Source organism: Heteronotia binoei, chromosome 2, assembly GCF_032191835.1.
Source record: "Heteronotia binoei isolate CCM8104 ecotype False Entrance Well chromosome 2, APGP_CSIRO_Hbin_v1, whole genome shotgun sequence".
Lineage (NCBI taxonomy): Eukaryota > Metazoa > Chordata > Lepidosauria > Squamata > Gekkonidae > Heteronotia > Heteronotia binoei.
This window is the reverse complement of record NC_083224.1, coordinates 89,644,417-89,659,315: the sequence shown is the minus strand read 5'-3', so window position 1 is coordinate 89,659,315 and position 14,899 is coordinate 89,644,417. Positions and strand designations below refer to the sequence as shown.

Sequence of the window (14,899 nt, the reverse complement as noted above, 5' to 3'; positions counted from 1 at the left end):
AAGAAAATCTTTCGACAGCTATTTTTCATACTTTTCTTTGGTTGAAACACTGGGAAATTGCTGTGAAAAGTAGCAGAGAAGTGTACTGCAATTAATGAATGAATTTCAAGTTATATGAAATTCATACAAGCTTTTCTGCAGTTATCCCAAAAAGGATATTTATGAGGGGCTTGCAGCTTTTTACTGGCTGTGTTTCTCATGCCTTTAAAAGCAACCTGTTGTGCAGATACTTAGCCAGTGAACTACTTTCATCCTTCTAAATATCTACAGGAGGAGTTTAATTTTGATGTCAGATAGCTGTTAAAAACAGGAGCAGTAAAATGGTGCCAAGTTCATAGTACCATCTTTTCCAGTGCTGTTGAGATATACCGCAGTAATCTCCAATAATCTCTTTCTGCCCCACACCTCTTACTCTCACTCACTCACACAGAAATCTCATAGAAGGCCACCTGGCTACAACTGGGGGTGCCAACTTTTCATTGGCAGAGCTCCTACGCCTGCAACAACAGTATGATGAACAGAAAAGTTTCATCCAGCAAAAATGGAAGGAAAGAAAGAAAGGGAAAGAAATAAATCGAAGGAAAGGAAAAGAAAGACATGGAAAGAAAGAACATAAACATAAGAGGAGTCATGTTGGATCAGGCCAGTGGACTATCCAGTCCAAAATTCCCTCATACAATGCCCAAAAAACACCAGAATGTCTACCAGTGGGGCCAGGGCACTAGAAGCCCTCCCACAGTTGCTTCCCCCCCCCACCACCACCACCAAGAATACAGACAGAGCATCACTTGCAGGGAAAGAAAGAAAGAAGAGGGGACAAAGAAAAAAAAAAAGCCTTCCTCACCATCAGATGACCCCAGCCAGCAAAAATTCTGCCCAGGTGTCATTTGGTAACAAAAAAAAGCTACTGGAATGCCCACTCCCCACCCCGCCCGGCTGAAAAAAACACACACACCTTTATTTGCTGCCCAGGCCTCCCAGGGAAATCTCCCCAAAAGAACATACTGCAAGGCACGTGAAAGCTCATACCTTGAAGAACATTTCATGGGTCTAAAGTGCCAATGGATGCCAGCTTTTCTCTCAAACACTGGGAGCGGGGGAGAAGGAAGGAGAGGCAGCCCAGTTCCTCTCTGCACAACACAGAGACGGGCCGTGGCTAGTTTTGTTGGGGGTGGGGCTAGCTTTGGCTTTTCCTGTGGCCCGGTAAGAGGCTTCCGTGGCCCGGTACCGGGTCACGACCCTGCAAGTGGGAAACACTGGGTTAGTCCAAGGGCCCCCATACTAAATGGAGAGTTGAACTCACGTCTCATCAATCGTAGTCCAACCCTCTAACCACTATATCATCCTGATACTGAGAACTGGAGGAAGTTTTTTTAAACAAAAATACACACACACCAAATTCAAACTGGAATGACTTTATCAGATAGCACACCACAGTGACAATACAGACACCTATTTTTACCCAGCTTTACTTTAACGACCTTGGGATGATAAGAAATATGCTGATCAAATTCATTGACAAAATCAGGCCACTAGATGCTCCCAGTAAGTCAGAGAAAAGCAATAATATGTAGTAGCATCCAGAGTAAGCCCACTGACTCTTGCTTAGGATGGTAGTGACAGGATGTACAGCATCTCCATTATTATGTTCCGGTTTGGTAATTATTGATCTGTAAGGACTTTTATGATTGGCCCCCAACAGGATTTTTTGCCAACAAGATAGCAGACATTTAAAAGTTCATGCCAAGCAGTGGGAACTCCTATACCTTGACTGTAATTACTAAAGGGGATTTGGTCAGCCTCATGAAACAAAATTACATAGCAGAAAATATGAAGCCACTGGCATTTTTTGTTACTAGTAGTGTAAACATCACCTGAAAATAAGAGGGAAAGGATTATCTCCTTTCAGCTTTGGCTGAAATACTACCTACGATCCTTTCTCAAAAGGCATGATCTGGCCACAGTAATCCATGCTCTGATTGCACCCAAGTTATATTACTTTAATGCTCCGTATGTTAGGCTACCTTTGAAAATGGTCTGAAAGCTTCAATTAGACTGGAAGCTTCCAATTAGCCTGTGACAGCCAGGGTACTGTAAGGGATTGGTTACTAAAAGATTCGAAGCGTGCTAAAAGATCTGCATTGTACCCATTTGTTTCTGAGAACAATTCAAAGTGTTGGTTCTTACCTTAAAGGTTCTAAACTTCTGAGAGCCAGGATAGCTGAAGGGCTGTCTCCTCCCCTATTGTCTGACTGCTAATTAAAATCAGCCTCCCAAGTCTTGCTCTATGTGCCCCTGCCTTCAAGGGTTAGGCAGGTGGCAATTAAAGATGGGGCCTTTTCTGTGGTGGAGCCTCATCTTGGAATGCTCACCTGGCACCTACCTTACTATCTTCTAGGTGCCAGGCCAAAACATTTCCTTTTACCCAAGATTTTAATCAAATGTTTTATCTTTTTAGCTATTTATGGTCTGCTACAGGTCTATCATCTATTGCAGGGGTGGCCAACGGTAGCTCTCCAGATGCTTTTTGCCTATAACTCCCATCAGCCCCAGCCATCATGGCCAGTGGCTGGGGCTGATGGGAGTTGTAGGCAAAAAACATCTGGAGAGCTACCGTTGGCCACCCCTGATCTATTGTATAGCTATTGTTATGCTATTTATATGGTTCTGGGTTGTTTTTAATGGATTGTTTTGTTTTTACATTGATTATTTACAGTTATTTCAGTTGTAATCCATGTTGATCAGGACTCTAGAGAGGTGGCATTAAAATATAATCAATAAAAAATATGAAAATCATGAGGACTCTAAGTCACTAGTACAATATAAATGCAAAAAGAAAACATTCTAGAATGGGTTAGGTCAGAAGTCTTACTTTTCAAGGGCCAAGACCCAAACATCTGGACATCACAACTATGAGAAGAAGAGAAGTCTGAGTTATAATCTAACCATTTTAAATGATAACACTGTAAGCAAAGAACCAAGTCCACTTGGGTAGTATTGCAAAGAAGAACAACAAAGAACAGGCAGGTTTCACAGATTTCCCCTTGATTACTTTCTCTTTCCCTGCCCAGCCTAGCCTCCACAACCTCCACCAGTTGTCCCATGCTCCTCTCTTGTGTCTGTAATGTGGAGCCCTTCCCACATGTGAAATACCAGAAGGGGGCCATGGGGCAACAGGCGACAAGTATGCATGGCAACCAATGGAGGCTTGAATGGCAGGGGTGGGTGATTGCTGTTTCAGGCAGGAAGGGAGACAGAAGGCAAGGCTGAGCTTTTACAGGAGGCTCTCTGAACCTGCCTGTGCTAGAAAGGAATGCTTTCCTCCACTGAATGATCTCACCTCACCCTTCAGCATGCTTGCAAACAGAGACAGAAGGGTGATGCTCTTCATTTCTACTCAGGTGCACTCATACCAGATCCTTCCCAAAAGCAGGAGAGAAACAGCAGTTCTACAGAGGGTCCACAGCACACATGGGGCTTCCTAACCAATGTATATCTAGTTAGGATAGGAAAATGTTACAAATGAACATGAACACTGCTCCAGGATCATCCAGGAAAATGAACACTGCTCCAGGATCATCCATAATCCCATATCCTTCTGTTCACATACACTTGTATGTAATAGTTAATGCAGAAGCTATTTATGTTAATTGTTCACATATAAGAAATAGTGGGCTACAAAAAAATACTAGTTTGCTACTTCATGTGTCAACCTGCAATATCATTCCTTCAACAGTTGTGAGAACAAGGGAATGCCAGCAAAGTCAAGGCAGAATGAGATAACAACACATTATATATCTTGTTAGTTTTACTGGAGTGCCTGGTTCTAATCTACTGGGGGCAGAAAAGATTCAGCTTTCCCACTTATGATTTTGCAGTTTCAAGTTTTCTCCCAGGGTAATTAACACCAACATCTAGAGGCCAGACAATAGGTAGCATGGACCTGTGCTCCAAGACTCAAAGGATTTGGACTGGAGGACAACTCGGAACCTTCTTAGCTCAACTCACTATAGGGTTGACCTTGAGAATGGATGGTGCACAGTTTTATTATGGCCCAAGGATGAAAATCACTATATATGGCCTAAGAGTCACAGAACCTTCAAGAAGGCCACCATAAGCAACCTGCCATGTCTCCGGCATCTAAGTTTACACTACTAAATAGATCACTATATTTTCTTTAATAGTCACCACAGTCCAACTGGAAATTTTTTGCAGTATCAGGAAGTGATGTAAAGACTCCAGATGTTGATAACTGCTCAAGTCATAAACCATTTTAGACATTACAGGTGCAGAGCAGCCTCACCATGGAGAAAAGTTTCCTATGTCTTTCCTACAGCTACTGGACCAGCACTCAAGACAAATTTTAAGTAGCAATTTCCTCTTTCTATGGCAGCCTAGCCCCTCATGGAGACACTAGACCATTACCCATATTGTCACCCTTTTTTAAAAAGTAAGTCTTTAGCTCCTTTATTTTCAAAGAGGCAGTGGAATGTGTACACGCAATTACCTATACACTACTCCAGTATTTGGTTATTCTGGCGAATAAGTGCAAAGACATTGGGATGACAAACACTAGGCACTCATTATAAATGTTATACAATGAAAATTTATGTTATTTAGTATGATTTGAATGAGCTAATTAAATATTAATTAAATGTTACTAAGGATATTAAATAATTTCAAACCTACGTCTTTATGTTTTAAAATTCTGGCCATCCCCACCACAAAAATTCTGGCAGAAGCAGAATACCATCTTACTCCAACACTCTTCTCTACCACTACAGCCCACTCATAATTCCTTAGATGAATTTCAACTATTACAGCCTGAGCCCAATAATGTGAAAATGCTGATTGCATAAATGCATACTACCTGTGTATGCTCGACCCTTGCACATCTTGGCTCATTTCAGCTTGCTAAGAGGGTGAAATCAACTGGTTTCCAGAAGACACCAAATAGGGCTTCCATTCCAGCTATCTTGAAGGAGGTAGCATTCTTTTCGAAGAAGCATTCTTTGAATTCCCATCTGGTCATTAGATTCCCTACTTGGAGAAGACTCTTTACTGGGTGGTGGCCACAGCACTCCATGTTTTCTTGTAGGAAACAGGTAACCTCTTTCAGAAGGCCTACTCTGCCAACAGACCCCCTCCATAATACCTGCATAGGTATTTCTAAGAGTCCAGGAAACACAGTGGGGCACAGTTTTGTTCTCTCCCACTCTGCCTCTATCTTATCACTGACATTCAGCACCAATTACAAATGACCATTCATTGTTCTGATCCTCCAGCAAAGTTCCATGGAATCATTGGCTGACGATGCACAGAGCTGTAGGCTTGTGGTTACCCTTTTTTGCTGCACACATTTCCCAAAATAGGCCAGGATGTTCAGTCCAGGGTCCTTTGTGTCAGTCTTGAATGTTGTCTGGGAGATATTGCAGCTATGGATTCATGAGATTCATAAATTACAGACCAGTAATATATTCTGCCATGCAATCTGGCAGAGGATGGTCTCTTTCAAATTGCATCATGGACTTCACTCTTAGTCTCTAAAATAGTAACACTATTTATAGCTATTAAAATGTATATTAGATTGAAAAGCATATGGGCAGATCCCTGGATAAGGGAAATCTCTAGTTCACTTGTTACTTTTTCCATGCATTAAGAGAGGGGAGAGGCATCTGAGAACACAAGGCTCCGCTGGAAAATGCCACCAAAATAGGGTTCAGGTCTGCTGGAAATGCAAGGAAAAGTACACACGATTTCTAATCCCTAGGACATGTTTTAGGCTGTTTGGCCCTTTCATATTTCCCATTGCAAAAGTAAGAAGAATGAACTTGCCTCTCCAGCATGAAATATGTCTGTTTCTAGTTCTTTGGCTAGCCCACTTATTTTTTAAGCTCATTTATCCACCCAGGTAAATACAATGTTGGAAGATTCAGATCTAGGTATTCCCATAACCAGCTTGAATGGGAAAAGGAGAAGCTAACAGAAATGGCTGCAGTTGGGTGTAGTGGTTAAGTGTGCAGACTCTTATCTGGGAGAACCGGGTTTGATTCCCCACTCCTCCACTTGCAGCTACTGGAATGGCCTTGGGTTAGTCATAGCTCTCACAAGAGTTGTCCTTGAAAGGGCAGCTTCTGGGAGAGCTCTCTCAACCCCACCTACCTCACAGGGTGTCTGTTGTGGGGGGGAGAAGATAAAGGAGATTGTAAGCCATTCTGAGACTCTGATTTATAAAGAAGAGCAGGGTATAAATTTGCAGTCTTCTTTCTATATTGTTTTGGCGCCCATTGGTTTTAAAATAAACTTCTATTACTCTGCCACTTCTATTAATCTGCCACATTCTCAACATTCAAGACTGACACAAAGAGACAAAAAAAAAGAAAAGAAAAAGAAGCTTCCACTGACCTCAGCTAATTTAGTCTCTTATGTGTACCAGATACTAATAACTCTCTCATAGGAGGTACACTTTTAAACAGTTGATGTGCACAGGGAGAACCACAAAAGATTGAGCACAGGCTGTCAGTCAAACCAGAAACAGACCCACCCTCTGCTTTTGCTGCCACAGTTCTCAAATTTAATTGATTGGCATCCTTACCTCAGTTCAGTCCTTCTCTTATTTTACCTTAGCTGCTGTTCACAAACAGTGGAGCAAATGCTCATAGTAAAGAATCTGGTACGGAGCTAGCAATATACCTTGCTGGAAAAAAATCCATGCTCATGTTTTTTTTCCTGAATTATACAAATTTAACAGATTTAGATATATATCTGTATAGTCAGTATACAGAAATATCTGTATAACCTTCCTCTGGGAGCTATCCAAGAAGCTACACAAAATACAGACTCTCTACTCCTTGTCCTCTGATATCCTCTACTCCATTCTCTTGGCTTCTGAGATTTCACTAGGTGCATTTAAGCTTATCTCCATAAGGTCTAGATACTTGGTTTAATAAAAGCTGAGATTCTCAGGAAGTGAATTCCCTGCACCAGATACCAAATTCTGTTCTTGTATGATGTAAATTTGGGCCTGCTATATTCACAATATTGATTCACAGAATTTTCTACCTAGTCTTATCTCCAGGTTCACATCTAAGACCGCTCTCTGGGCTGCTTATGCCTTTTAGTCTAAAACAGGAAAGGAAGGGTCAACTTTCAACACTGGGAGTGGTGCCCTTGAGGTTTGCTCAGTTTTCATTATTTTATGCATCTGCACCACTGGGTAGAGGAGGTTGCCTCCAGCATTTCTAGCTGGAGTGAAACATCCTTAGCGCTTCAAAGGAGAGTCTTTTAACATGGCTGAATTCTACCTTTCCTTTCTTTTGGGCCCTCCCATAAAGCCAATCTAAATGAAAACAGACAGGGTGGAGAGTGCACAAGCCAGGAAAGGGAGGCAGGAAAACCACCCTGTTTTCACAACCTTCAGGCCAATGGATTATCTCACTGAGCTGAAACCTGGGTAGATGCAAAGCACCAGTGACCATACAGTCAGAGGCTTTGTATTTTTTCTGTGCAAAAAAGGTTCTGTGTGACTGTGATGCCAGACTAACCAAGGAGCAGCCAATAGCAGCTTGCACATCCCAGGATTGGCAACTTGCTTTGCTTGGCTTCCCGGATACAAAATTAAGAATGACACATAGCAATCCTACTGAGCCCCCAGGTGAAGCCTTTCTCCAAAGCAGAGCCTTCAGCATGGCTGCTGCTGTTGTTGTGTGGAGTGTGCACTTCTCTCCTTGGCAGTGACAATGAAATGCTGCCAAAATGGCAGTCCCCAGTCTCAGCCTGGTATCAGGGCTTTGGGCAGAGCCTTTCTCTGCCCTCCCTGCTCCAGTTCAACTTACTGTTTAGCTTTTAGGATGACAGACTGCACTGAGATTCCAAGGCTGCACCTGAAACAAAGCCAACTTGTCCTCCATCCTACCTAAAGCACAGTTCATAGCCCAGAGCTCACAGTGGTTACCACTAGATGCTATTTCCAGAATCTTACCACCGATAATTCAAAACACAAACAAAATGTTCACATCTGGAATCTTCAGTGAGGAGAGTCAATACAAAGAAACCTCTGACTGTATGCCTCTGCATTAACACCATCTTCCCCCTGCAATGGGGAACAATTGCCTGGCTTCAGGTGAACAGAAAAGGGAATGATGTACCTGTGAACCACTGACACTTGACATGGCTTGCATGCACACACAAAATAGCCAGGGAGCAATTGCATTTGGTGAGGAGACAGATAGGAGTGCTCCGTGGGTGTGAAGCAGTACTGCCATTCACAGAAGGCACTGCATAGAGACTCACCCCCTAGCCCCACCCAACCGAAGGGATGATATTCAGTGGACAGCACCAGATTGGAGCACAAACACCAGTATAGGAAAAATGAACCGCTGGCCAAGGAAAACAGATTTTTGTTGGAGGAAGATAAAGACCAGCGAGCCCAAATGGAAACCTGACAATGACAGGTTTGTCAGAAATATCAATAATGGCGAGAGAAGGAGCACACACACACCCAAACATGACTGAGAGGAAAGACAGCAAAATGCAGTGCAAATGTGTGAAATACAGGATTTCCTTGTTTCTCTTGCTTCACCTTCAGCTAGATTCGGAAGGGGGGGAGGGGGGGCAGCCCTGTATCTCTTCAAAAGACAAGCAAGTATCCAGACCCCTCTATTTGCATATGTGCAGTTAAGGAAACAGCAGCGAACAAACCTGTTTTGTGTAGCAAGGAACAGGGCAGGGGCTTCATAAGAAGGGCTTTAACTCACAAGAGGCACACTAGGAGGGCAAGAAGGATGGGGCGGTTTTGTCTGTGAGAAGAAATAGCTGCATCGATGCAGCTATCACATGCACGGGGAGAGTGGAGGGGGGAATCAGCGACTGGAAAGCAGAGTCCCAGCAGCAAAGACAAAGAGGAACAATGCTGATCGGAGGATACGTCCGACCCACCCGGCAGAGCCCGCACGCCCCTGCAGGAGCCAGACACACGCCTCCGCCTGCCCCCGCCACGCCGCTCTGCCCTTCGAGAGGCAGCAGAAGCACCCCGCTGTCTCGCCGCCCGTCGCCACCCCCTGCACAGCCAGCCGGGCATCCCTCCGAAGCTCTAGCCGGAGCCGCAGACCGTCCCCGCCCCCCTGGCAATGAATGGAGGCGCCCGGGGCTGAGTGGGAAGCGGCGCTTTGTCTGCCCACCTGCACTGGAATCCCCACAATCTCACCTCACTGCCACCTTGACGCTGCAGCTGTCCCCCGGGGCGGCCATGCCCTCCTCCTCCTCCTCCCGGCGCCGAAGCAGAGCGCTGCTGCCCCTCAACCACCATGGAGCACTGCGGGGCCAGCGCCAAGGCGAAGCTCGGGCTCGGCTAGCAGCACGAGGCTCTGAGGCCGCCTGGGGCGAGAGCGGGCATGCGGAGCCTCCTGCAGTCGCCCGCTCTTCCTGCTGCCGAGAGGAGGAGGAGGAGGAGGAGGAGGCGGCGGCGACGCGACGGGCTACACAGCGCTCCTCTCCATCCTGCCCGCCCCGCGGCAGTAGCGGGACTAGGGCTGGAGCGCAGGCTGCGAGCGAGCTGCGAACCAGCCAGCGCAGGAGGCGGGCAGGCAGAAGGAGGGGCTGCACAAGCGCGGCCCACCCACAGGTCCGTCCACGAAAGAGGCGTCAGCGTGGGGGTGGGGGATAACTGCGATTTGCCACAGGGGGGAAAGAGAGTAGGGAGCTGCAGAACAGTGGGACTTTGCTTGAAGAGGGCTCGCGTCCAGTTCCTGCCCATATTTCCAAAATCGGAGCCTGGAACGGCCTCCAGTGCTAGAAACGAAAGTCATACTATGCAGAGTTCTTCTTCCCCCTGGCTGCTGACTCCAGCCAGCCATTAGAATAAAAACATCCATCCACACTGCTGACCAGTCTGAATATAAAGAACTATAGGTCAGGCCCAGCTTGGTTAGTGTACTTATCAGGGTTCAGGTGAGGTGTCCATGTGGGGGCCAAACCCCTTATCATGATCTGGCCTATTTCTGTAATTTCATAACCAGATTCCCCCCCTCCCCCGCTTGACTCATGTATGACATGAGACTGCATGTAAGATACAGTTTTGTCTTGGACCTAAGCTACAGTTTTGCATCTGACCTATGGCAGGCAACTCCAGGGGATTCCTGGGGATTTGGAACCTGGAGAGGGCAAGTTTTGGTGAGGGGGAGGGAGACTTTGGTGGAGCATAATGCCATAGAATCCATCCTCCAAAGCAGGCATTTTCCCCAGGAGAACTGATCTCTGTCATCTGGAGATCAGCTGTAATTCTGGGGGATCTCCAGGCCCCACTTGGAGGTTGGCAACCCTTTTCTGCCCACAGTGACAGAAGACCTGGAAATCTGTAAGGAGCTTGCAGCATGATTAAGACTAGAGGAATCATGCCCCATCTCTTGAAATTAATTACATAACTGTAACATGTGAACAGTGTGCTATGCAGGTACACCAGAAAGCTGCCAAATTCCCTGCAAGGCTTCTGTGCCTTGAATAGTCATGTAGTAAGAATATCATGTGCATTCTCAGCCTTGTGTGGTTTTCCTGTTGCCCCTGCAGTTTCCCTGCCCCAGTCTCCCAGCAGTGGCCCTCCCGTCTCCCTGAGCCACCAGGGGTTTATGAGGTGCTTTTTAATGGCAATTTAAAAAGCGTTGCTGCAATATTACATTATAACAATCTGGTTTCAGAACTCCCAGCGTTCATTTTTAAAGTCTCTAGCCCAGGAGTGGCCGAACTTGCTTAACATGAGAGTCACATAGAATAAATATAAATGTCAGTTGTATGAGAGCCGCAAGACATGAATGTCAGATGTTTGAGAGAACCACAAGACAGGAAGGAAGGGAAAAAATAGGGAGGAAGGAGAGAGAGGTGCAAAGAAAGCAACTTTAAATGCATTATCCAAGCCACCAGCTGGCTTGGCTCAGAGAAGTGATTTAAAGGGATAAATGCCTTCTCCAAGCCACACACAATATGTGTGAAAGAGCTACATGTGGCTCCCAAGCCTCAGTACGGCCACCTCTGTTCTAGCCCCTTTCACTGCCTTTGCCCTGATATGTCTACACTGGAAGGGACTAGACATTGTAAGGTCCTAATTTGGACATCCTGGTACACAGATTGTTACAACATTGTACCATCTTAATAATATTCAGCTGCTGACTTTTTAAAAACAAAAGCCCTCAGAGAGGGGGGAGGAAATAGTTGCCTCAGACACTATGCCAGAGAAAATGGCTCCCTTGTAGGCAGGAAAATCCAAACTTTGCCACCCACACAGCTGCCATCCAGGTTGAAGGGAGTCTTTTTGAAAACTTTGCAGCAAAGCAGGTTTGAGAAGGTTTGGAGAAAAACTATGGAAACCTCCAAAAGTGCACAAATGCACCATGATGCTGTGGGAAAGCAAGCAGAAAAACTGCTTCCTAACATCAGTGAACCGAAGGGAAATAACCAATGTGGATTTACATTAAAAGGAGAGCATAAAGCACATTCACAGCTCTATGAGCATTTTTAATGCAGTCCTCCTTTTAAGGCTGTCTAAGTTTATGGGAAGACAATTCTCACTGGAAAAGACAATAAAGCTAGGGAAAAATTGAAGGAAGTAGGGGAAAGGGGAGACCCAGCATGAAATGGATTGACTCGATCAAGGATAACAAGGGCCCTCAGTTTTTAAGACCTATGCAAAGCTGTTAATGGCAGGATGTTTTGGAGCTCATTAATTCATAGGGTCACCATAAGTTGGAAGTGACTTGCCAGCATTTAACACATACACAAGTTTGAGAATAATTCTCTTTTGCCCCCTGCTGGGCATTGATGTCTGTACTTCCCATATTACATACACAGAATGTCAGGATGAATAAAAAATCATGTCCTCTCTAAATGATATCCAAAGTAAATTATTTGACAAAGTCTGTGATACTTTGAGTCCAGCCATCTTGTGAATAGACAGTGACCGCTTACCACTCATTTCTACATGTTAAGCCCTCCCCCTCCATTGGTAGCTTCTGTTGTCTAGAAAGACAAGCCCAGCCATGCTCTTTATAGGCTAGTTGTGGAGGAAGTGTCAAGCAACCCATACCTCTACTGAGTTCTGGAAACAGCCACTGGGAGCATGTCTCACTGTAAACATACCCAAGATGTATTCAGTTTATGGAGTGTGTAGGGGAGTTGTTTTCAGTTGAGAACTACCAACACAGAGCCTATCAATACCTTAAGACTAGCAGATTTATCATGACATAAATGTTCATGTACTAAAGCCCTGAATGCTTATGCCATAATACATCTGTTGGTCTTTAAGGTGCCACTAGACCCCTTGTTTTGGCTCCCTGTGGAAGTTGTTGCTACAGAGACATAGACAGTCCCCCCCATTATATAATGCAGTGGTGGGTAAATTATAGATGAATTGCGCAGGGTCAGCTGGTGCTTCACCTGTCACACTGCTTGTAGCTACTATAGCTTCCTTTGCTTTTCACATCACTGTGACATCATTGCACAGGGTATGTGTTCCCTAGCTGGCTGGATGATGTAGTTAGGAATGATCCACTTTTTAAAATGGCTACTGAGAGGGGCAGCAAGCGGAAGTGAAATGGGGGTTTTTGAAGAACGTTTTGAACCCCTTGAAACACATCTTATCACATAAAAATGTGCCCCTGCAAGCTTGGATCAGTCTTATCATATACAGCCAGGTATATTCTTGGTGTGTGGATCAAAGCATCCATTAGGGAGACCATACAGGTCTGTGGCATGTGTTTCTGGAAATCTCAGGTTAGCAGGAAAATATAAATACTTTTAAAATAATCTGGATGCTAAAAACACTGAACAGTGGCATCTGTACAAGAGTAGACATCATGCAGTAGGGGAACTGAAGGAAAAACAAATAGTGCTCAACAACTGAAGGGCATTAATTGAGGGAAGCAGGAGTAGACAGAGAAAGGAAAGGAGAAGTCATGGGGGCTTCAAAGGTGGTAGCAGAGCCAACGAGGATGGAGAAAATAACAAGATGGTTGAGCAGTCAGGGGTAAGAAAGAACAGGTGGACAACTGTTTGATCATGAAACCATGTTTCATATCCAAACAGACCCTACTTTGTGCTCAGTGTGCAGAATGACTGCATCCCGACCCAAAGAATGTGCATACCATATATATCTTTCAATTGCCTTGATATCCCCAGTCTCTTCTTTCCATTCCTGTTTTGGTACTTCCATCTACTCCAGGGGTGGGGAACCTCCATCCTGAGGGCCATATATGGCCCTTGAGGTCACTTGGTGTGGCCCTTGGGGATTGCTGGACCGAACCAAGCCATGTGGCAGCCTCCCTGGGGTCTGGCTGGCCAGTGAGGATCATGGTGCCCAGCCGCATTGTGCAGCAGCCTTCCCAGGGCCAGGCAGGGATCACAGGGCCCAGGTGTACTGTGTGTCACGACCCAGACCTGCAGGCAGCGACGGGCAGCTTCTGTTGCCCTGGCAATCGGCCAGGACGCGGGCTGCCGTCTGTAGTGCTTGCAAAGGGAGCTCAAGCGTTATCTTAACAGTCCTAATTGGTCTTCACCATAAATCAGTCCAGCCGAAGGGAGTAGCAAAGCACGGTGTCAGGAATGCAAAGGGTCAATAACCGGGGAAAGCAAGCCGAATATATCCAACGTACTTAGCCAAGTCGCAGAGTCAAAGCAGGGTCCAGTGTCCAGTCCAAAAGTCAAGCCGGGTCGGGAACAGACAGGTTTGCTCAGCAGGCAAGAGGGTGCAGGGCGCGGTCACGTCCGAGGGTGATCATTTGTTGCCAGCACAGTTTGTACTGAGGCCAGGATTCCAGATATACTGTGCTGGCTAATTAGCTTGTTAGTATTCTGGGCTCAGATCCCTCCTAGCACGCCTGCGTGCCTCTCTACGCCTGTTCCTGAACTCCAGCCGTCTCCTCTCGCGTAGCCGATCTCCAGGTGGTGGTGATTCAGGAGGGGATGAGCTAGTGCTTGGTGTAGCCTGATCGGTTCCAGGTGGCCCCTGCTGCTGGCTTGCTCCTTCGGGACTTACGTCCGATGTTGGTAAAGGCATCTGCACAGCAGGGGCTGGGTCTGAAGCAGGCACCTGCTCCGAGTCAGCAGGGGCAGGCATGACACTGTGCGGCAGCCTCCCTAGGGCCTGGCTGGCCGGCCAGAATTGCTGCAGGGCCTGGAAAAGTTACTGTCACTGTTCAGTTTGCACTTGATTATTCCAGATGGTATGGCCTAATATGCAAATGAGTGTGTGACCTAATATGCTAATATTAGGGGATATAGTCTAATATGCTTCTGAGTTCCCGCTGGGCTTTTTCTACAAAAAAGCCCTGGACCTATGCATTTGCATAGGGTAGCAGGCTGTGCATGTGTGTGTGTGCCAAATTAGGCTCTCTCCGCATGACTTCAAATAGAAAAATAATTATTTGCATTAATGTTGCTGGCTTGAATCATTCTCCCTTGGCGGAACACTGTTTTTTAAGTTGATAATTTTTATGGTCCACGAATGATGTTATAAATATCTATATGGCCCTTGGCAGAAAAAAGGTTCCCCACCCCTGATCTACTCGTAATACCAGAAGGAGTTGGACAAGAACACTGGGAAAGGAACATATGGGAGCGGGAAGGCTGCTTCATTCATCTTTGCTGCTCAGGGGGGTTTTTATGGGAGATATATGGTTACAGCTTGACAAACTTAGTGTACACACACACACATCAAATGTCTTCTTCATTGCAGGGTAAAGGCAGGTGATTGAAGAGTTCCTTGTGGCTACTTGATGATTAAAAGCTACAGGCTCTGGGTGATGCATTGCTCTTTAGGATGTTATGAATAATTTGTTTGAGTTAGCTATTAGAAAGCCATATTGGCTGGATTTAAAAATTATTCTTCTGCTCCTCTTCACCTGTCTTCTGGTAA

General features: G+C 45.6%; 1 protein-coding gene across 4 annotated transcripts in view; it reads right to left on the bottom strand.

The window, feature by feature from the left end:
* Positions 1-9,440, bottom strand: part of KIF21B (kinesin family member 21B) — a 113,601-nt gene extending 104,161 nt beyond the window's left edge. For all 4 annotated transcript variants that reach the window (XM_060231566.1, XM_060231567.1, XM_060231564.1 and 1 more), the window contains exon 1: positions 9,206-9,440. In XM_060231566.1, the coding sequence (XP_060087549.1) occupies positions 9,206-9,249 (44 nt within the window). In that variant the 5' untranslated portion in view covers positions 9,250-9,440. The remainder of the gene's footprint in view (positions 1-9,205) is intronic.
* Positions 9,441-14,899: the final 5,459 nt, after the last annotated feature.